Raw genomic sequence first — 24,422 nt, 5'->3', positions numbered from 1 at the left:
ACTAGAATTGCTAGACCTGATACTAAAAATAAACATAGACCTATTGTAGGCATGCCTGTTATTTTTGTTAAAATAGGAGATCATTGCTATCATGGCTTATGTGATATGGGTGCTAGTGCTAGTGCAATACCTCATTCCTTATACAAAGAAATTATGCATGATATTGCACCTGCTGAGATAGAAGAGATATATGTTACAATTAAGCTTGCCAATAGAGATACTATTTCACCAGTTGGGATTGTTAGAGATGTTGAAGTCTTGTGTGGGAAAGTTAAATATCCTGCTGATTTTCTTGTTCTTGGTTCCCCACAAGATGACTTTTGTCCCATTATATTTGGTAGACCCTTCTTGAATACTGTTAATGCTAAGATAGACTGCAATAAGGATATTGTTTCTGTTGGTTTAGGGGATATGTCTCATGAGTTTAATTTTGCTAAATTTCATAGAAAACCCCATGATAAAGAATTGCCTAGTAAAGATGAAATTATTGGTCTTGGTTCTATTGTCGTGCCTCCTACTCATCCTTTAGAACAATATTTGCTAGACCATGAAAATGATATGTTTATGAATGAAAGAAGGAAAATAGATGAAGTATTCTTTAAACAGGGTCCTATTTTGAAACACAACTTGCCTGTTGAAATTCTAGGGGATCCTCCTCCACCCAAGGGTGATCCCGTGTTTGAGCTTAAACCTTTACCTGATACTCTCAAATACGTTTATCCTGATGAGAAAGAGATATATCCTGTTATTATTAGTGCTAACCTTTCAAAGCATGAGGAAAAGAAATTATTGAAAACTCTGAAGAAGCACCGCGCTGCTATTGGATATACTCTTGATGATCTTAAGGGCATTAGTCCCACTCTATGCCAGCACAAAATAAAACTGGAGAAAGACGCTAAACCAGTTGTTGATCACCAACGACGGTTAAATCCTAAGATGAAAGAAGTGGTAAGAAAAGAAATACTAAAGCTTCTGGAGGCAGGTATAATTTATCCCGTTGCTGATAGTCAGTGGGTAAGTCTTGTCCATTGTGTCCCTAAGAAGGGAGGTATTACTGTTGTTCCTAATGATAAAGATGAATTGATCCCACAAAGAATTGTTATAGGTTATAAAATGGCAATTGATTTCCGCAAATTAAATAAAGCTACTAAAAAGGAGCATTACCCTTTATCTTTTATTGATCAAATGCTAGAAAGATTATCCAAGCATACACATTTTTGCTTTCTAGATGGTTATTCTGATTTCTCTCAAATACCTGTGTCAAAAGAGGATCAAGAAAAGACAACTTTTACTTGCCCTTTCGGTACCTTTACTTATAGACGTATGCCTTTTGGTTTATGTAATGCACCTGCTACCTTTCAAAGATGTATGACTGCTATATTCTCTGACTTTTGTGAAAAGATTGTTGAGGTATTCATGGATGGTTTCTCCGTTTATGGGACTTCTTTTGATGATTGCTTAAGCAACCTTGATCGAGTTTTGCAGAGATGTGAAAAACTAATCTTGTCTTGAATTGGGAGAAGTGCCACTTTATGGTTAATGAAGGTACTGTCTAGGGGCATAAAATTTCTGAAAGAGGTATTGAAGTTGATAAAGCTAAGGTTGATGCTATTGAAAAGATGTCGTGTCCCAAGGACATTAAAGGTATAAGAAGTTTCCTTGGTCATGCCGGTTTTTATAGGAGGTTCATTAAGGACTTTTCTAAAATTTCTCGGCCTCTGACTAATCTCTTACAAAAAGATGTTCCTTTTGTCTTTGATGATGATTGTGTAGAAGAATTTGAAATACTTAAGAAAGCTTTGGTTTCTGTACCTATAGTTCAACCTCCTGATTGGAATTTACCCTTTGAAATTATGTGTGATGCTAGTGATTATGTTGTAGGGGCTGTTCTAAGACAAAGAGTTGATAAGAAATTAAATGCTATTCAATATTCTAGTAAAACTCTAGACAGTGCCCAAAGAAATTATGCTACTACTGAAAAAGAATTTTTAGCAGTTGTATTTGCTTGTGATAAGTTCAGACCTTATATTGTTGATTCTAAAGTAACTGTTCACACTGATCATGCTGCTATTAAATATCTTATGGAAAAGAAAGATGCTAAACCTAGACTTATTAGATGGGTTCTCTTGCTACAAGAATTTGATTTGCATATTATTGATAGAAAGGGATCTGAGAACCCCGTTGCAGACAACTTGTCTAGGTTAGAGAATGTTCTTGATGACCCACTACCTATTGATGATAGCTTTCCTAATGAACAATTAGCTGTCATAAATGCTTTTCGTACTGCACCATGGTATGTTGATTATGCTAATTATATTGTTGCTAAATTTATACCACCTAGTTTCACATACCAGCAAAACAAAAATTTCTTCTATGATTTAAGACACTACTTCTGGGATGACCCACATCTTTATAAAGAAGGAGTAGATGGTGTTATTAGACGTTGTGTACCTGAGCATGAATAGGAACAGATCCTACGCAAGTGCCACTCCAAGGCTTATGGAGGACACCATGCTGGAGATAGAACTGCACATAAGGTATTGCAATCCGGTTTTTATTGGCCTACTCTCTTCAAGGATGCCCCTAAGTTTGTCTTGTCTTGTGATGAATGTCAAAGAATTGGTAATATTAGCAGACGTCAAGAAATGCCTATGAACTATTCACTTGTTATTGAACCATTTGATGTTTGGGGCTTTGATTATATGGGACCTTTTCCTTCCTCTAATGGGTATACTCATATTTTAGTTGATGTTGATTATGTTACTAAGTGGGTAGAAGCTATTCCAACTAGTAGTGCTGACCATAACACCTCTATTAAGATGCTTAAAGAAGTTATTTTTCCGAGGTTTGGAGTCCCTAGATACTTAATGACTGATGGTGGTTCACATTTTATTCATGGTGCTTTTCGTAAAATGCTTGCTAAGTATGATGTTAATAATAGAATTGCATCCATATCATACACAATCTAGTGGTCAAGTAGAACTTAGCAATAGAGAGCTTAAATTAATTTTGCAAAAGACTGTTAATAGATCTAGAAAGAATTGGTCCAAGAAACTTGATCATGCATTATGGGCTTATAGAACTGCATATAAAAATCCTATGGGTATGTCTCCATATAAAATGGTTTATGGTAAAGCATGTCACTTACCTCTTGAATTAGAACATAAGGCATATTGGGCTATTAAAGAGATCAACTATGACTTTAAACTTGCCGGTGAGAAGAGGCTTTTTGACATTAGCTCACTTGATGAATGGAGAACCCAGGCTTATGAGAATGCCAAACTATTTAAAGAAAAAGTTAAAATATGGCATGATAAAAGGATACAAAAACGTGAGTTTAATGTAGGTGATTATGTATTGTTATACAACTCTCGTTTAAGATTTTTTGCAGGAAAACTCCTCTCTAAATGGGAAGGTCCTTATGTCATTGAGGAGGTCTACCGTTCCGGTGCCATAAAAATCAACAACTTCGAAGGCACAAATCCGAGGGTGGTGAACGGTCAAAGAATCAAACGTTATATCTCAGGTAATCCTATAAATGTTGAAACTAATGTTATTGAAACCGTAACCCCGGAGGAATACATAAGGGACACTTTCCAGAATGTTTCAGACTCTGAAAAGGAATAAGTATGTGGTACGGTAAGTAAACCGACTCCAAAACAGTTCTAATGGAAAATTTTCTCCGTTTTGGAATGTTTAAGAAAATAGGAAAATAAGAAGCAGACCGGAAAGGACACGAGGCTTCCACGAGGGTGGAGGGCGCTCCCTACTCCCCTGGGCACGCCCCCTGCCTCGTGGGCACTTCGTGTGCTCTCCGGACTCCGTTTTCTTGCACGATACTGAAGGAAATATGCCCTAGAGGAAATAATAAAGTTATTATTTATTTCCTTATATCATGATAAATGTTTATTATTCATGCTAGAATTGTATTAACCGGAAACATAATACATGTGTGAATACATAGACAAACAGCGTGTCACTAGTATGCCTCTACTTGACTAGCTCGTTGATCAAAGATGGTTATGTTTCCTAGCCATAGACATGAGTTGTCATTTGATTAATGGGATCACATCATTAGGAGAATGATGTGACTGACTTGACCCATTCCGTTAGCTTAGCACTTGATCATTTAGTTTGTTGCTATTGCTTTCTTCATAACTTATACATGTTCCCATGACTATGAGATTATGCAACTCCCGTTTACCGGAGGAACACTTTGTGTGCTACCAAACGTCACAACGTAACTGGGTGATTATAAAGGTGCTCTACAGGTGTCTCCGAAGGTACTTGTTGGGTTAGCGTATTTTGAGATTAGGATTTGTCACTCCGATTGTCGGAGAGGTATCTCTGGGCCCACTCGGTAATGCACATCACTATAAGACTTGCAAGCATTGCAACTAATGAGTTAGTTGCGAGATGATGTATTACAGAACGAGTAAAGAGACTTGCCGGTAACGAGATTGAACTAGGTATTGAGATACCGACGATCGAATCTTGGGCAAGTAACATACGGATGACAAAGGGAACAACGTATGTTGTTATGCAGTCTGACCGATAAAGCTCTTCGTAGAATATGTAGGAGACAATATGAGCATCCAGGTTCCGCTATTGGTTATTGACCGGAGACGTGTCTTGGTCATGTCTACATAGTTCTCGAACCCGTAGGGTCCACACGCTTAAAGTTCAGTGACGATCGTAATTAGGATTTTTGTGTTTTGATGTACCGAAGGTTGTTCGGAGTCCCGATGTGATCACGGACATGACGAGGAGTCTCGAAATGGTTGAGACATAAAGATTGATATCAGAGCCGACTGCCTGTAGGAATTCCCCTTTCCAACTCCTTGGCCGAAGTCGAGTCTAGACATTACAAAACTTTTTACTAACATGGCTGTGTGCCTTACGGGCCCACGTCGCCATTTGGGCGGTATTAGGATCTTTTATTTCTCGTCTATGCTCTAGGACTCTAATCTCTCTTCTATTCGGGTTAAATGATTTTACGAACTCTGACTCTAGGTTCTCGTAATTACTTCCTCCCGGAGAGCCCCTCACTCCAGATGATTGCATGGTGCACCGAAGGATTCCGAAGATACTCTCCGATGTTATCCCGAGAACTTTTGCTCATTGCATTTGCAATTTCCTTCCACCGTCACCCCCTATAGATAACTACATGCACTTGCCATTCTTACACTAGTCCCCAGTTGCTCTTGTTAGTACAAGATACCCCGAAATACTCGTTGTTGTTCCGACAATCCTTGTGCATGCTTCCTTGCAGTTCCTTGTCACCTAAATACACCTACAACTTAATCCTCACACATACCGAGGATTTGTTTCTCCCCAGTTATTCTTGTGTTTCGCAAAGGACTTCGAAATACTATTTAGTCTTTCGAAAATCCTCAACAGCCTGTTGTTCTTGGAATTCTTGCATACTTGCATTCCGGTTAATTCCATTTGTCTAGCTATTTACTTAAAAAAAACCTTTGTGATTGTCATTCTGATCCTCTTGATTCAACATGTGTGTGAATGCACACAATCATTAGTTGTTCCCTGGAATTTATCCTTCCAATTCAGACGTCATTCCGGACATGAGCTGGATCTCGACCAATCAAATTGCCATCGATTGTACCCCTAAGGCTATTCAGCTTATCCATCCCTAATTAGAGCATTGCTTCTGATCCCTTGTCTTGGAATTCATAATTCCTTTGCATTGGAGCTTTGAGTTAGTCAGTTGTTTCCGTAAACTGTTCTCCTTGCATTCCTTCTTCCTCTGGTTGAGTACCGATGCTCACATCAGACCCCTTGTGGACCACCAGATCCTTTGTTGGATCTTATCCGACAGTGTCCTTCATATTCTATAAGCTTGTGAGCCTTTCCTCGGATACATAATGCCTTTGGTAAAATTGTATCCTATGCTTTCTCCAGCATGCTCTACTATCGAGCTTGTGTTATTTATTCCTGAAATTGTGGTATATGCTCCTAAGATGCCTCGATGGGTTGAACCTATGCCTTCCATATTATGTGTGAACTCGAGAGTTTTCACGAGTCATACTCGTCTGGTATTTTGCCAGGTAATTCAACACTACAACTTCTTCGAAAAAGAGAAGTGAATGAAAGGTTATGCATTGGAGAAGTGGGAGTCGACCTTGAACCCTGTGTTCATGCCCATGGACACGATGTATACCTTATCATGGAAGCTTCTTTTAAAATAATTATTCCCTTATTATAAGTTCACATTGTATCTGTGGATGTGGTTCCGACCATGTTTTCCTTTAAATACCATTACTCGTGCAAGTTTAAGCATTTGCCTTCTGCAGAGCAATACCCCAGTCGAACCTCCACTTTGGTCTGTCGTCGAGTATTACCCCATGGTATCTCGAGATATCAGGGGACATCATAACTTCTTATGGGTTCTTCATCAACTATTATTACTCAGCGGATCCAATTGTTCCTAGGTTCTGGGTTGTCGTCAACCGAGAACACCGAATAGTGACTCGAGTCCGCACTCCGATTCAATAACCCTAAATAATTTTCGTTGCTTACGAGTTTAAATAATCCTTCAAGCCATTCCTAGGTTGATCAGCTATATCCTTATCATGCTGCTCTTAACTGTGCTACCTGGTCCTTCTTCCCGGAGCACAAATTTCGACGGTGAGCTAATCTTACAATCGATCTTCCTTGTCATATCGTTTGTCCTTGAGCAGCAAGCTTGATTTCGAGTTTGTGTCCTACCTATGGTTTCAATAACTTTTCGCTTCATCATTCCGTTGACTTGATGTCATCAAGATCGGTTACATCTTCTTGAAACCTCTCGACAAATGTGTCGTGATCATCATCAACATTCTGAGGTCTTCCAGGATATCGATCGAATTCGTGTTGAGAAATACCATCCTTGCCCTCGATGATTTGTGTTATCATCGACCACTTTATTGCCTTCCGTTCAACACAAACTTGTTCGTGTTTCTAGCAACCCTATTGCTTTCAAGTTAATGATCGATATTTCATTCTTAGAATATTGGTTGTTGAATCACCTTTATAACATTGATCATGCTACCTAAGACCATATTTTGGGTGCATTTTCAACCAATGCTTAATTGTGTATGTTTTCCTCAAGCATACACCCTTATATCATTTGATCCGACAAATGTTATCTCCTTGTTCACATAAGTGTGGAAATCCATCTTTTGAAAATCTCAATGAATTGTCGCTGAGTTCATCAGCCACCTCTTCATCCTCTACTTGGTTTTAATGATGAACTCTTGTTTCAGAACTCGCTTCCATAGTACATATCCCGAGAATCTTACAATGTCGTCTCGTCAACTGTGTTGCACCTTTTCTTCTCAGGCATCCTGGCACCAACCAGATCTGAATCTCGGTCAGATATGATGGTTGGAATATATTTCCAATAGTTATTACATTGGACCTTATATATCAGTAAGGTGATGTCATGCCCATCACACCTGGCCGGAGGACTTGTTGTTATAGATTCCTTTTCAGCAAGGTTATCCCTTCTTCCATGAGGGAATTGTAAGACCTATTCTACAAGTTATTCTTGATGGATCCTTTATGTCTCCAAAGTCTGATCTTCACCCATTGACCATGTCAATGCTATCTCGAAGCATGTCTATGGTATTATGATTTTCAACAAGAACATTTGAAGCCCAATGCTAAATGTTTCTAGCTCAATTATCCAAACACTCTTGCATGGGTGATGTCATGAGATTTCTCTCCCCTTACCAAAAGGGTTTTCTACATTATATCCTGTCATGGATATCATGTTCTGCTTGTCCTTGGGAAGAATATACCCTTGAAATATGTGTTTAAACACATTTTCCTTTCCATTGTTCTGTTTAAACCTGATAATCACTTTTCCTTTCCATTGGTTTCCCTGCTTATGTAAACACCTCATTGTACCACTATGTTAGAAAGACCCTGTTACTTTTGTTGATGATATTCCGGTAACCACCGATTGACGGGAATCTTGCCTACTGGTCCGCCTTGTTCAATGAGCAGGAAAATAGTTCTCTTCGTCCCTCGCCCTTGGTATCGATGTTGTTGCTGACATAACTGACAGGCTATTCCCTGACAGGCCTGGCTTTCATGACCACGCAAGATGTGAGTGCCCTTCCTAATTTTATCCCACGTGGTGGGCCCATAACCCACAGTTCCACAGGATCAAAACCTGACTCTCCTGTACATCCCCGTTTCGGAGTTATCCCTTGCGCTTCATTCCGTATGTAATTCGCGAGCCACCTTCCTAGTGATCAATTCTGGCATCGGACACAATACTTATTCCTGTTGCTCTGAACCCCTTTCACACTCTGTTTCGGGCAATAAACGATTGCCTATCCACTCGAAACTTCTTATTGCACCGTCTTACTTGCTCTTGATGTTTTCTTAAGTTTCAATTCGAGAGTTACTTTCCGCCACCTTCCCTGGTGTTATCTACCGGCTGAGCAACCTTGTAGAGGCCCGTTCTTCCGAAGTTACCCCTTAGCATTATCGTAAGTACGGTGGAGTTCCTGAAGAAAGGACGACAACCTCATCATGATGCATTGATGCATAGGAATGAAGACATCAGCACTATGGATCGACCACTTCAAGAAGAGCAACCAAGACCGGGAAGATTTGTTATAATTTCGTAACCAGACCTTTCCCCCTTACTCTACCTCTTAAATCTCGGGACAAGATTTCTTGTAGTGGAGGAAAATTGTGACGCTCGGATAATTAAGCTACAGTAATTCTCTGCTAATGATGCCATGTCACTTCGATTAGTATCGCTAATCTCATGTTAGTTCGAAACCGATTCAAATTCAAATTCAATTAAAGGCAAAAAATAAAGTTTTCAAACAATGAAACCAAAATGTTCAAGGTGGGTCCGATAAATCATGTGTAAATACGATGGAGAAACCAAACCTTGATAAAACGTCTAAGGGCTCTAAACTAATTAAAACAGTAGTGAGAACAATTAAACAAATACCTATTGGATTTTATAAAATATTAAAAATATTTTATTATGGGTTAAGAATTGATGTGACAGCAGCTTGTTTATAAATAATACTTTAGGTACTAGTGGTGATTTTTGTAAAAACTAAAGATTAAAAGAAACTATAAATAAAACAGAAAAGAAAATAAATAAAAAGAAAAGGTCTAAACAAAAACAAAACAACAAAAAAAAAGAAAAGGAAGAAAGACCCCCCCACACTAGGCCTCAGCCCAGCTGGCCATCTAGCCGGGCCAGCCCACCTAACCCCCTCCATAACCCCCACTGATGAAAACCCTAGCCCGGTCCACCCCCACCGCTCCCGCACGATCCCCACTCCTCCCCCCACGCCTCTCTCTCCCTCGTCCCGATCTAGATTGGGGTCGCGCCCGATCCCGACGCAGGCGCCATCCCCAACTGCGCTCTTGTCGCCCGGAATGACTCTGCCATCGGAGGACCTCGCTGGATCGCCTCCACCTCGTCGCCGCCTTCCTCGTCTTCATCCCCGACTCGCGTCACCAAGCCTCGCCGCTCTGTGCCCCTGCAACGCCGGTGAGGCCATCGGCCTCCGCCTTCCCTCCTCCTATTCCCCTCTGTCGCCGTGCACACTAGCCGACCGGGCCGCGAACGTGCTCACCGCGCCGGCGCACGCCTCGGACCACCGCCTCGTACGCGCGCTGGCCGCACTCACCGCATCCTCACCTCGCCCGCAGCGCCTCCGCACGCGCCCACGACCGCGCTGCCCTACTGTCGTGCGGCCACGGCTCCCTCCCCACCCGCGCACCGCGTCGTCATGGCCGCGACCCGCGCTCCTTGCCGCATGCGCTCCAGCGCTCGCTCGCGGCCGCCGCCGCCTTGCACCGTCCTGCTGCCTTCGCTCGCCGCCCCCGCTGTGTCGCCTGCCCCGCACCCCCCTGTCCGCCGCACGCGCCCGCGCTTCCTGCTGCCGCACTCGCCAGTCGGGCCTCCCGCACATAGGCTTGCTGCTACGCCTGCTTCCCCCATAGCGCTCGTTGCCTGCACGCCGTTTCCCGCGCCCGCGGCTGCCTCTCCACGGGCCACGACCACCACACCGCCCCTGATCCCCTCGCCCCGCCTCTGCCCATCGTGGCCCTCGTGCCCCGCTGCGGCAACCCCCACGGTGGCCCCGCCCCGCCCCGGGTAGGCTACGGGCGCCCGTCGCCCGTTACGGCCGCGCCCGCTGCTCGTTATACCGCACCCGCCCTGGTTGGCCCCCAGGGCCAATGACAAACAGGGCCCACCCCCAGAACGATTTTAAATAAAAAATAAAAATGAATTAATAAAATTAATTAGTTATTAATTAATTAACTAATGAATTAATTAAGTTAATTAATCATGTTTAACTAATCTAATTAAAATAAATTAGCCTAATCACTTAGTTAGTCTAATTAAGCCGGTTTAGTTAACGTGTGTAAATGACATGTGGGACCGAGAGGTTTGTTGACTAGTCAAACTCCACGTTTGACCGCTGACGTCATGCTGCCATCATGCTGACGTCATAAATGCATTTTAGGATTAAATTAATTCTGTTAATTCTAGAAAATGATAAAATCCTTTTAAAATCAATATAAAATAAATCGTAGCTCGGATGGAAAAACTTGGTACATGAAAGTTGCTCAGAACGACGAGACGAATCCGGATACGCAGCCCGTTCGTCCGCCACGCATCCCTAGCATAGCAAACACGCAACTTTCCCCCTCCGGTTCATCTGTCCGAAAACACAAAACACCGGGAATACTTTCCTGGATGTTTTCCCCATTCACCGGTACCACCTCGTACCGCGTTAGGGCACACCCAACACCGCTGTTTGCTTTGTGATGCATCGTTATGCATCTATTTGCATTGTATTCATTGTTTCTTCCCCCTCTTCTCTCCGGTAGACTACGAGACCGATGCCACTGCTGGTGCCCCATCCGACTACGTCAACGACGACCCCTCCTTGTCTGAGCAACCAGGCAAGCCCCCCCCTTTGATCACCAGATATCTCCTACTCTTCTCTATACTGCTTTCATTAGAGTAGTGTAGCATGTTACTGCTTTCCGTTAATCCTATCCTGATGCATAGCCTGTCCTTGCTACTACTGTTATTACCTTTACCTGCAATCCTAATGCTTAGTATAGGATGCTAGTTTATCATGAGTGGCCATACATTCTTGTCCGTCTGCCTTGCTATACTATCGGGCCGTGATCAGTCGGGAGGTGATCATGGGTATATACTATATACTTTATACATGATACATGTGATGACTAAAGTCGGGTTGGCTCAAGGAGTACCCGTGGTTGATTGACGAATTTGGGGCTGGAAGGACATACTTTCCTGACGGCCCTCTGAGTGGATCTTTGTGGCGAAGCGACAGGGTGGGTTGAGACCACATAGGAGAGAGGTGGGCCTGGCCCTGGTCGGCGTTCGCGGTTATTTCAAGATAACACATTTAACGAGATCTTGGTATTTGATCTGAGTCTGGCTACTAGCCTATACGCACTAACCATCTACGCGGGGACAGTTATGACGTCGTGGTATCAGCCGAAGTCTTCGTGACGTCAGCGACTGAGCGGCGCGCGCCGGATTGGACTAGAACGCCTGCTAGGCTAGGTCTGCTTCCGGCCGCGTTCGCAACATGCAGGTGTGCAAAGGGCGATGGGCCCAGACCCCTGTGTCATAGGATTTAGACCGGCATGCTGACCACTCTGTTGTGCCTAGGCAGGGCTATGACGTATTGATCTTCCGAGACCGGGCATGACCCAGGAAAGTGTGTCCGACCAAATGGGATCGAGCGTGTTGGGTTATGTGGTGCACCCCTGCAAGGAAGTTGATCTATTCAAATAGCCGCATCCCTCGGTAAAAGGATGACCCTGAGTTGTACCTTGACCTTATGATAACTAGAGCCAGATACTTAATAAAACACACCCTTCCAAGTGCCAGATACAACCGGTGATCGCTCTCTCATAGGGCGACGAAGGGAGGATCATCGGTTAGGATTATGCTACACGATGCTACTTGGGGAACTTACCATCTACTCTCTTCTCCTGCTGCAAGATGGAGGTTACCAGAAGCGTAGTCTTCGATAGGACTAGCTATCCCCCTCTTACTCCGGCTTTCTGCAGTTCAGTCCACATATGATACCCCTTTTCCATTTGATACCAATGCATACATATGTAGTGTAGCTCATTGCTTGCGAGTACTTTGGATGAGTACTCACGGTTGCTTTGCTCCCCCTTTTGCCCCTTTCTGTAACCGGTTGTTGCGACCAGATGATGGAGTCCAGGAGCCAGAGGATCCCGAGGATGATTCTACGTGGAGTTCGACTTCGAGGAGTAGTTAGGAGGTCCCAGGCAGGAGGCCTCGCCTTTTCAATCGTTCCTACTTTTGTGCTATCCTTCTTAAGGCAGACTTGTTTAACTTATGTCTGTACTCAGATATTGTTGCTTCCGCTGACTCTTGTGCCTTCGAGCATTTGTATTCGAGCCTTCGAGGCCCCTGGCTTGTAATATAAAGCTTGTATTATTTTAATTTGTGTCTAGAGTTGTGTTGTGATATCTTCCCGTGAGTTCCTGATCTTGGTCGTACACACTTGCGTGCATGATTAGTGTACGGTCAAATCGGGGGCGTCACAATGGTTCTCCATAGTCACTGCCACCAAGCTATTGGAGCTTCGTGATGAACTATAACATATCAGGGATAGACATGATGATCCTTGAGCAACTCGTGATGTTTGACACCACGAAAGTAGAAATCAAGTAGGAGCATCAATTGTTGATGGTTAAACCACTAGTTTCAAAAAGGGCAAGGGAAAGAAGGGATACTTCATGAGACGGTTATTCATTTAAATCAGAGAATAATGGTTGTTCTATTTATATGAGTAATATCTTTTATGGTCATGCACCCTTGAAGAGTGGTCTATTTTTGATGAATCTCGATAGTAGTGATACACATATTCATAATGTTGAAGCCAAAAGATGCAGAGTTGATAATGCTAGTGCAACTTATTTGTGGCACTACCGTTTAGGTCATATTGATGTAAAGCGCATGAAGAAACTCCATACCGATGGACTTTTGGAATCACTTGATTATGAATCACTTGGTACTTGCAAATTGTGCCTCATGGGCAAGATGACTAAAACGTCGTTCTCCGGTACTATGGAGAGAGCAACAGATTTGTTGGAAATCATACATATAGATGTATGTGGTCCGATGAATGTTGAGGCTCGTGGCGGATATCATTATTTTCTCACCTTCACAGATGATTTAAGCGGATATGGGTATATCTACTTAATGAAACATAAGTCTGAAACATTTGAAAAGTTCAAAGAATTTCAGAGTGAAGTTGAAAATCATCGTAACAAGAAAATAATGTTTCTACGATCTGATCGTGGAGGAGAATATTTGAGTTACGAGTTTGGTCTACATTTGAAACAATGCGTAATAGTTTCGCAACTCACGCCACCCGGAACACCATAGCGTAATGGTGTGTCCGAACGTCGTAATCGTACTTTATTAGATATGGTGTGATCTATGATGTCTCTTACTGATTTACCGCTATTGTTTTGGGGTTATGCTTTAGAGATGGCCGCATTCACGTTAAATAGGGCACCATCAAAATCCGTTGAGACGACACCTTATGAACTGTGGTTTGGCAAGAAACCAAAGTTGTCGTTTCTGAAAGTTTGGGGCTGCGATGCTTATGTGAAAAAGCTTCATCCTCATAAGCTCAAACCCAAATCGGAGAAATGTGTCTTCATAGGATACCCAAAGGAGACTGTTGGGTACACCTTCTATCACAGATCCGAAGGCAAGACATTCGTTGCTAAGAATGGATCCTTTCTAGAGAAGGAGTTTCTCTCGAAAGAAGTGAGTGGGAGGAAAGTAGAACTTGATGAGGTAATTGTACCTGCTCCCTTATTGGAAAGTGGTACATCACATAAACCGGTTTCTGTGACATCTACACCAATTAGTGAGGAAGCTAATGATAGTGATCATGAAACTTCAGATCAAGTTACTACCGAACCTCGTAGATCAACCAGAGTAAGATCCGCACCAGAGTGGTACGGTAATCCTGTTCTGGAAGTCATGCTACTAGATCATGATGAACCTACGAACTATGAAGAAGCGACGGTGAGCCCAGATTCCGCAAAATGGCTAGAAGCCATGAAATCTGAGATGGGATCCATGTATGAGAACAAAGTGTGGACTTTGGTTGACTTGCCCGTTGATCGGCAAGCAATTGAGAATAAATGGATCTTCAAGAAGAAGACTGACGCTGACGGTAATGTTACTGTCTACAAAGCTCGACTTGTTGCGAAAGGTTTTCGACAAGTTCAAGGGATTGACTACGATGAGACCTTCTCACCCGTAGCGATGCTTAAGTCTGTCCGAATCATGCTAGCGATTGCCGCATTTTATGATTATGAAATTTGGCAGATGGATGTCAAAACTGCATTCCTGAATGGATTTCTGGAAGAAGAGTTGTATATGATGCAACCAGAAGGTTTTGTCGATCCAAAGGGAGCTAACAAAGTGTGCAAGCTCCAGCGATCCATTTATGGACTGGTGCAAGCCTCTCGGAGTTGGAATAAACTCTTTGATAGTGTGATCAAATCATTTGGTTTTGTACAGACTTTTGGAGAAGCCTGTATTTACAAGAAAGTGAGTGGGAGCTCTGTAGCATTTCTGATATTATATGTGGATGACATATTACTGATTGGAAATGATATAGAATTTCTGGATAGCATAAAAGAATACTTGAATAAGAATTTTTCAATGAAAGACCTCGGTGAAGCTGCTTACATATTGGGCATTAAGATCTATAGAGATAGATCAAGACGCTTAATTGGACTTTCACAAAGCACATACCTTGACAAAGTTTTGAAGAAGTTCAAAATGGATCAAGAAAAGAAAGGGTTCTTGCCTGTGTTACAAGGTGTGAAGTTGAGTAAGACTCAATGTCCGACCACCACAGAAGATAGAGAGAAAATGAAAGATGTTCCCTATGCTTCAGCCATAGGCTCTATCATGTATGCAATGATGTGTACCAGACCTGATGTGTGCCTTGCTATAAGTCTAGCAGGGAGGTACCAAAGTAATCCAGGAGTGGATCACTGGACAGCGGTCAAGAACATCCTGAAGTACCTGAAAAGGACTAAGGATATGTTTCTCGTATATGGAGGTGATAAAGAGCTCATCGTAAATGGTTACATAGATGCAAGCTTTGACACTGATCCGGACGATTCTAAATCGCAAACCGGATACGTGTTTATATTAAACGGTGGAGCTGTCAGTTGGTGCAGTTCTAAACAAAGCGTCGTGGCGGGATCTACATGTGAAGCGGAGTACATAGCTGCTTCGGAAGCAGCAAATGAAGGAGTCTGGATGAAGGAGTTCATATCCGATCTAGGTGCCATACCTAGTGCATCGGGTCCAATGAAAATCTTTTGTGACAATACTGGTGCAATTGCCTTGGCGAAGGAATCCAGATTTCACAAGAGAACCAAGCACATCAAGAGACGCTTCAATTCCATTCGGGATTTAGTCCAAGTTGGAGACATAGAAATTTGCAAGATACATACGGATCTGAATGTTGCAGACCCGCTAACTAAGCCTCTTCCACGAGCAAAACATGATCAGCACCAAGGCTCCATTGGTGTTAGAATCATTACTGTGTAATCTAGATTATTGACTCTAGTGCAAGTGGGAGACTGAAGGAAATATGCCCTAGAGGCAATAATAAAGTTATTATTTATTTCCTTATATCATGATAAATGTTTATTATTCATGCTAGAATTGTATTAACAGGAAACATAATACATGTGTGAATACATAGACAAACAGAGTGTCACTAGTATGCCTCTACTTGACTAGCTCGTTGATCAAAGATGGTTATGTTTCCTAGCCATAGACATGAGTTGTCATTTGATTAACAGGATCACATCATTAGGAGAATGATGTGACTGACTTGACCCATTCCGTTAGCTTAGCACTTGATCGTTTAGTTTGTTGCTATTGCTTTCTTCATAACTTATACATGTTCCTATGACTATGAGATTATGCAACTCTCGTTTACCGGAGGAACACTTTGTGTGCTACCAAACGTCACAACGTAACTGGGTGATTTAAAGGTGCTCTACAGGTGTCTCCGAAGGTACTTGTTGGGTTGGCATATTTCGAGATTAGGATTTGCCACTCTGATTGTCGGAGAGGTATCTGTGGGCCCTCTCTGTAATACACATCACTCAAGCCTTGCAAGCATTGCAACTAATGAGTTAGTTGCAGGATGATGTATTATGGAACGAGTAAAGAGACTTGCCGGTAACGAGATTGAACTAGGTATTGAGATACCGACGATCGAATCTCGGACAAGTAACATACCGATGACAAAGGGAACAACGTATGTTGTTATGCGGTCTGACCGATAAAGATCTTCGTAGAATATGTAGGAGCCAATATGAGCATCCAGGTTCCGCTATTGGTTATTGACTGGAGACGTGTCTCGGTCATGTCTACATAGTTCTCGAACCCGTAGGGTCCGCACGCTTAAAGTTCGGTGACGATCGTAATTAGGGTTTTTGTGTTTTGATGTACCGAAGGTTGTTCGTAGTCCCGGATGTGATCACGGACATGACGAGGAGTCTCGAAATGGTCTAGACATAAAGATTGATATATTGGAAGCCTATATTTGGATATTGGAATCATTCCGGGTGAAATCGGGATTTTACCGGAGTACAGGGGGGTTACCGGAACCCCCCCGGGGTTAATGGGCCTACATGGGCCCTAAGGGAGAAGAGGAGGGCTGGCCAGGGCAGGCTGCGCGCCCCCTCCCCCTAGTCCTAATAGGACAAGGAAGGGGGGGCGCCCCCCTTTCCTCTTTCCCCCTTCCCCTTTCCTTCTCCAACAAGGCAAGAGGGGGGAGTCCTACTCCCGGTGGGAGTAGGACCGGGAGTAGGACTCCTCCAGGCGCACCCCTAGGGGCCGGCCGCACCTCCCCCCTCCCTCCTTTATATACGGGGGCAGGGGGGCATCCCATGACACACAAGTTGATCTTCGTGATCGTTCCTTAGCCATGTGCGGTGCCCCCTTCCACCATATTCCACCTCGGTCATATCGTAGCGGTGCTTAGGCGAAGCCCTGCATAGGTATAACATCATCACCATCATCACGTCGTCGTGCTGACGAAACTCTCCCTCAACACTCGGCTGGATCGGAGCTCGAGGGACGTCACCGAGTTGAACATGTGCAGAACTCGAAGGTGCCGTACGTTCGGCACTTGGATCGGTCGGATCGGGAATCCGTACGACTACTTCCTCTACGTTGTGTCAACGCTTCCGTTGCCGGTCTATGAGGGTACGTAGACAACACTCTCCCCTCTCGTTGCTATGCATCACCATGATCTTGCGTGTACGTAGGATTTTTTTGGAAATTACTATGTTCCCCAACAAAAGCATCTAAGCTTGGGGGAGTTGATGAGTCAAATTTTGGTGATGTTTACACCTCTAATTTCATTTTGTAGTATAGGTTTCTTCAGATTTTACCGCCTTTGCGCACCTCTTTTTGTATGTTTTGTCTTGCACTGAAATATTTTAGAGTTTAAGTAAAGAATGCCAATTTATGGTGATAAAATCACATCAATTAACATGATAAGATATTGCCATAAAAGAGTAAAACACCTGGGAGAAGAAAATAATGCACGTAGAAGTCGGCAGAGTGAAAGACGACATCTGGTACGACCGCGTGCGCTCGTACCGGAGATCGTACCATCCGCTGCCGCCTCCTCCAGGTCAACTATTTTACCCCCGTGCAGATGGAACAAGGATCGAGAGGACACCTCTATCCACCAGAAACACATCCAGAACAAAGAAACGTAGCCTCCGAAAGGATTCTGGAGGGGGAATCGACCACATGATTCCACCGCCGCATCACCACATCAAGAGGGCATTATCAACATCCGTCTTCATCATCACCACCCCATCACCATCTCCTTGTAATACATTAGCCGGTGTAGATTCACTTTTGTATTACCTTGACACTACCCCCGTGTTCATCATGATTCATACCACGATGTCTGCACCCTCGATGTGCAAGTAGTTTACCTAGTACTCGGGGATATGGAGGAACCCTAGTATGTTTATGATTGTATGATAATATGATTTAAGATGCTCTTTATATGTTTATGTTAATGATTTTCTTGATGTTTGGTGAAGTCGACCATCCAACATATGTCTTCTTTGGACGAAATGTTTTTACTATTTGTGTCAAGGTGGAAAGAGGAAAGAGGAGGTCGGTGGTGATAGTACTTATCTTCCTCCTTCTCGGATCATTGCAATAGAAGATAAACAGAGACCGCCTTAGCCACGGGGAAACGCTTAATTACCATTCCGTGACTAGAGTACTGAGGATGAATGGTAGTGGCGCATGGGATACGGGGCTGCTGCATTGTATGCTTGTATATGTATTTGGCTTTGCCCACTTGTAGAAACATATAAAGTGGCTTAGAAATCTGACTTAGAATTATACTTAGGCACCGGTCATGGTAGAAATATACTAGTGGGGAATCCGAGCTCCCCGGGAATGCTTTAGTTCTATCAATTGCAACCACCATTACTTAATTCTCGCGCTCTTTTATGTTAACCATGTTCTTTGTTTCCTTGTTTGTATCATTCACCCAATAAAACCTTCTGTTTGGCTCTGCTTTTGGATCTCAACGAACTTGTAGGCACTATAATTTAAACTTCTACAAGAGACAAAGTCTAATTCCCGTGCTCCCAGTGAGATTGATGCTCTTACTTCGAAAAGACTACAACTAAACTATGTGCACTTGTAGGCTATCAAGCTTGATGACATCAAGTATCTCACATCCTTTACTACCGTGTGATTGTCGATTCTTATTGCTAAAGTAGCAAAAGACTAGATGGAGTGAGAGGGTCGTCGTTGCGTCCTCGGCATACTATATCACAACCTCGACCCAATCAACAATTGGGACATGGCCAGGGCGGACCATTGTCCTACCCTGCCACCATCAAGCCGCCTCCATAGCAACACCTACATGTACTAGTGTCCATCGCCTCAGAGCACCCGACCGGGCATTGCCATCCCACCATTGTCACCGAAACCCAATTCAAAATATGAAGGCGTCCTCACCTGGACTAGAGGCCACCGCTCAAACAGTGACTATGATTGTTCCCCTCAGCGCCAACCCATGCTGCCGCAACAATGCATGATGATCCACAATGCCCTGCCCATCGAAGCAACGTAAGGTTTTGCTGCAACAAGTTGAATACGGAGGCCACACCACATTCACAGCCACGCGGGCTCTGCTCAACTTTTGCGAGGCGGATATCTGGTAGAGGCAGAGGGTTCAATGGTGGCTTCAACATGTCTCCTGAATTTCCATTAAGGATGAGAAGAGGGAATACATATGTCAACATTGCTAGAGATCGACAAAAGTCTCGTGTGGTTCAAAAATGCAAACCGACTTAGACGATATGCATAATTGTGGTGCATCTGGACCCAACGTTACGAGCTCTCAACTGAGATGCGACAATATATGGAGCCCCTATTTTGGTGGATATGAGTCACAACATGTGCCATTATATGTCACCCATTTAGGAAAATACATGGATGAACCTGCCCATATGCATGCATCTCATATGCCAAAAAATAGGAAACTATGGAAAAGACAAAAACTCCTGATTTTTTTACAGCAAACTCAATATTTTGTTGTACACGAATAAAAAAATTCACCCATGGAAAACTCCCATCGATCTTTCGGCAAAAAAGGCATAATTTTGAGGACATAAAAGTGTGAACAATAACCTCAATATGATGCTGACTTTGTTTTTTTTACCACAATACCATCAAAGTCATTTAGTAGCGAAACTTTTTTACAGTAGTGAAACACATGGTCATGTTTGTTGCCAAAGAAAATCAAGATTTTTCGACCATTTTCGCAATTACTATTTTTTGAGAAGGGGGTGCACATACACCCAGGTTCCAAACATCCTCCTCCACTCCCTCTATCCCTATTTAAATCACGGTATCATTAATTGTGATTAGACTTTGATCATAACTTCACCGATAACATATGAATTATATGCCATACAAATTATGCCATTGGAAGTTGTTTTCCAATAAAAAAAAGAGAAGTTTATTTTATATGACATGTAATCCACGTTTCGTTGGTCAATTTAATGATCAAAGTTGAACAACGAAAATATGCGTGAGTCATAATATAAATATAGACTAAGAGAGTACACATCAGAGACACAATTTGTCCGTTGTGATCCATCTTTTGTTGTTTTCCTGGTTAAGCTGCCTGAGATAGGTGTAACTCAGGCGGTTCATCAGATTCGTCGGCCAAAGATATGTTGCTAGAGATGGACCATGTTGTAGGGGTGTATACATCACTACTTGTACGCGAAAATTTGCAGGGACATGCAGGTGTGGGGACATGCACCTGCCTGGCCGCACTTAGCCATACAATTTTCTCGCGATCCACAAACTCGTATAATTCCCTGCAGTTCCCTGCACAATTTTAAGTTTTACCTTCTCGACTTAGTGAATTTATCATTTCTTCCTACCAAGTTTTAGCAAGTGAAACTTAGTAAAGTTTAAAAAAAACTTGTTAAAATATATTCAAAAGTGGTTTTATTTCAAAGCCCTCATAACAAGGAACCTGAACATGCAAACGAAATATAAACTAGACTTCTGAATATAACTGATTCAAATTTAAAAGTAAAAAAAAATAGCATGAGAGATGGGTCGTGCCCCCGCATTTGCGTGGCCACAAATCGCCTCGCCGCATACTGAGATCTGTGCAACAGAGTGCAACTATTTTTGCAAATTGATCTGATATTAAATGCTTCCATGTCCCACTTTGCCGACCATTTTATGTATCACGTACCAGCTAGGGCACTTCATCCTTTCGACGTGTCCACGGAGTGCTGAGTCAATCCTAGCAAGCTCCATCACCGTATTAATTTAGCGGCAAATGGTCACATGCAGCTACTTGCTCGGACCACGATAGAAAAGGAACCTATTATTTGTTCTTGATGCCCTGCACATATTATTCGTGCCGACAGCCTACATCGCGTATGTATGGACATGGAGTGCACTTCTTGTAATTCAAAAGTACCGGCACATCCAGCATCAAATATACACCGTTGATAATTTATTTTTCTATACATGCATAAACATTCTCGAAATACTTCTGATAAAAAGAGATTTTATTTACTCTTAATGTTGCATCAATGTGATTTCTGGCCTCATCATATAATTTTTTTTGTGGAGCACAATATAGTTGCAGGCGCTCACAAACACTTACATAACTCACTCATATGAACGCATGGAGTCGGCAATGAACCCGCTTTTCAGAAAAGTATTCTAAATGCGTTTTGAAATGTCAAAAAATTTAAACAAAATTCCGTGCATACATGTTTGCAAAAATATGTTCATGGCACAAAGTTTTGTGAGAAAATAGTCTTTTTATTTTGTCATTGCAAAAAAGACAATCTTTAGTGCTTCTAAATAGTATTTCATGAAACAATGTTTTGTCTTTTTTGCACGGGTCACAAAAAAGGTTGTTTTCCATGAAACTTTCTATGCACACATAGAATATGGAGACGTCCACATACACTTTTTTCCGAATTTTTTTGGCACTTTAAAATGTGTTTTTCAAAGTGAGTTCATATGCATCCGGATTCATCCATGCATTTCCTCACATGCATACCCTATCTCTATGAGCTTATTCGAGAGACCAAGCAAGCGTGACGAAGTAGCAATATGGGCCTCATTATTGACGAGCGCGCTGTTTACCACTAAAAAATAAAACCAATGAATTTTGAAATAAATCAAGAAAAATATGAACACCCATGCCAAGTCTATAAACTGAACCTGACAAACCAAGGTGCACTCAATTCGCGGCCTCAGTGTAGCTACTGGTGGGCATGCCATACGGTCGGCTCTTACACATCGAGAACGCATATCGTAGCTTGACACAAAAGAAATACAGTACAGTCTAAGGAGAAGGAGAACCAATCCAAAGGCTAATCGCTCAATGCTAAGAATTTTTTATACTCCCTTCGATCCATATCAATTGACGCTACTTTAGTACAACTTTGGTACACAATTGTATTAAAACAATATCAATTAATTTGGATAAGAGGGAGTACTTCATTTTCATGAATTACGCAAGCACTCTACAATATTTGCAAAGCCAATCAATTAAATTGGATATGATATACTACTACATCAATCATTGAAATCCGGCAATTATCCATACATGCACGGATGCGCCACGACGATCTCTACTTTTTTAGCTGCCTTAATCAGCAAGTTGTTCTGTATTGTCGATCACACGTAAACCCAGGGATGAATGTCAATGCCCGGCTCCATGGGCTAGCTAATCAAGTTCGACAACGAGATGTGCGAACGCCCAACCGTATATGGCATCTAGTTACTGAAACTTTAGCTCCTACCATTATCTCAACTATTACAGGCAAAAGGTGCATTGCCTCCTATAAATAGGGCCTAACTGGAAGCTTATACCATTACCAACTCATCCTAAGCTTGCTAGCTAGCTTGATCAATCTGATCACCCACAATGGCTGTCAAGTGTATACTTCTGTTTGGTGTCGTACTAGCGTCTTTCCTGCTTCTCTGCCAGGATGGAGCAGATGCTAGAGAGCTCACCGAAACTAAACCTAAAGGTCTCTCTCTCTCTCTCTCTCTCTCTCTCTCTCTCTCTCTCTCTCTCTCTCTCTCTCTCTCTCTCTCTCCACACACACACACACACAAATAACATTTACCTACCTGCAACAACGAAAAATCATTTAACCTAATATAATTATTGTTCATCCAAATATGTACGGACACTGAGCGGCACCTCCACTTGATTGATAAATGATATTTTCTTGTATGCATGCAGAATCCGAGGAGAAGAATATGAAACCTGGGTATGGAAACAATGGGGGAGGATATGGAAACAATGGAGGATACGGAAACAATGGCGGAGGATATGGGAACAACGGAGGATATGGAAACAATGGCGGAGGATATGGAAACAACGGTGGTGGTTACCAGCATGGTGGAGGATACGGAAACAACGGTGGTGGGTACCAGCATGGTGGAGGATACGGAAACAATGGTGGAGGGTCTGGAAACAATGGTGGTGGGTATGGTGGAGGGTCTGGAAATCCTGGATATGGCGGTGGTTATGGCAATCCTGGCTATGGTGGCGGCAACAACGGTGGATATGGTAATGGTGGCAGTGACCCAGGACGTGGTGGTGGGTACGGCAATCCTGGCTACGGTGGTGGCAACAATGGTGGGTATGGCAGTGGCTCTGGTGGCGGGTCTGGCGGGGGTGGAGGTTACGGTGGAGGCTCCGGTGGTGGTGGTGGCTATCCTTGAGGTGGATATGGTGAAAGGGGTCAAAATGGTGGATGTCACCAAGAAACAACTAGACATATATATATGTGTTTTAAATAAAACATGTTCAGTCCCACAAAAACATGCTTGATGTGCTTGAATAAAATTTGCTCCTTATGCTCGCATATACGAGCAAGGTACCTATAAGAGCATTTTGTAGTCTCATGTTTATGCACGATATGTCAAATACTCCCTCCATTCCACAATGTAGTGCTTCCTCTATCCCCGTGCTTCAACTTTGACCGTAAATTTAACTGCCAAGACCGATTGCGGCAGGAGCAAAAGTTATATCAGTGAATTTGTATTCGAAAGAAGTTTTTAATTATGTAATTTTTTTCTCCCGCCGCAGTCGGTCTCGTTCGTTGAATTTATGGTCAAAGTTCAACCTCGGGAAGCGCGGGCGCGCTATATTTTGGAATGGAGGGAGTAGATTCTAAATATTGTGGCACATGTTGTAAGGAGTTCCATAAAGGAATAAATGTCTAGTTTGTTGTTCTCTAGCTGGATAAACCATTCTGCATTGCTATGTACAATTTTTCTATGCTTTCCTAACTATTCAATCCAAGTGTTGAAACAGATGAGTTCGACGCCAGACAACACTATATCAGGAACATATTAAAATAAGAATAACCTTATGTCACAAATGAGAAAAAAACCGTATATATGACTTGCTTTGTGTAAGAGGATATTACATACTAGACTCTCAAGCAACCCAAATTAAACAACATGAACAAACATAAGGACTGATGAAACAAACCATCCTGGCTATTGCCCTTTATAGACAGTATATAACGTGGGTAAGTGCCCCCAATTTGTAGTAACGTACTCCAAAAGTTTTGTTACTAATATCACATCATACAATAACTACTAGCTGGATATGGGTGAAATGATCTTCCATATAGGAGTAGTATGTGAAATCCCAAAGGGTACGCAGGTGAGAAAGCACACATGCATATGCCCACACATCTGATTTGAGATCGACAAACTTGTTTGATCTTATGCCCCTTCA

At 42.6% G+C, this 24,422-nt stretch overlaps 1 protein-coding gene across 1 annotated transcript; it reads left to right on the top strand.

The window, feature by feature from the left end:
* Positions 1–22,521: 22,521 nt before the first annotated feature.
* Positions 22,522–23,619, top strand: LOC119330258 (glycine-rich protein HC1-like). Its single transcript, XM_037603368.1, has 2 exons — positions 22,522–22,692; positions 22,911–23,619. The coding sequence occupies exons 1-2, from the start codon at positions 22,587–22,589 to the stop codon at positions 23,393–23,395; spliced, it is 591 nt and encodes a 196-aa protein (XP_037459265.1). The 5' UTR covers positions 22,522–22,586; the 3' UTR covers positions 23,396–23,619.
* The last annotated feature ends 803 nt before the right edge of the window (positions 23,620–24,422 follow it).

Source organism: Triticum dicoccoides, chromosome 7A, assembly GCF_002162155.2.
Source record: "Triticum dicoccoides isolate Atlit2015 ecotype Zavitan chromosome 7A, WEW_v2.0, whole genome shotgun sequence".
Classification (NCBI taxonomy): domain Eukaryota; kingdom Viridiplantae; phylum Streptophyta; class Magnoliopsida; order Poales; family Poaceae; genus Triticum; species Triticum dicoccoides.
This window is presented reverse-complemented; position numbering and strand designations above follow the sequence as displayed.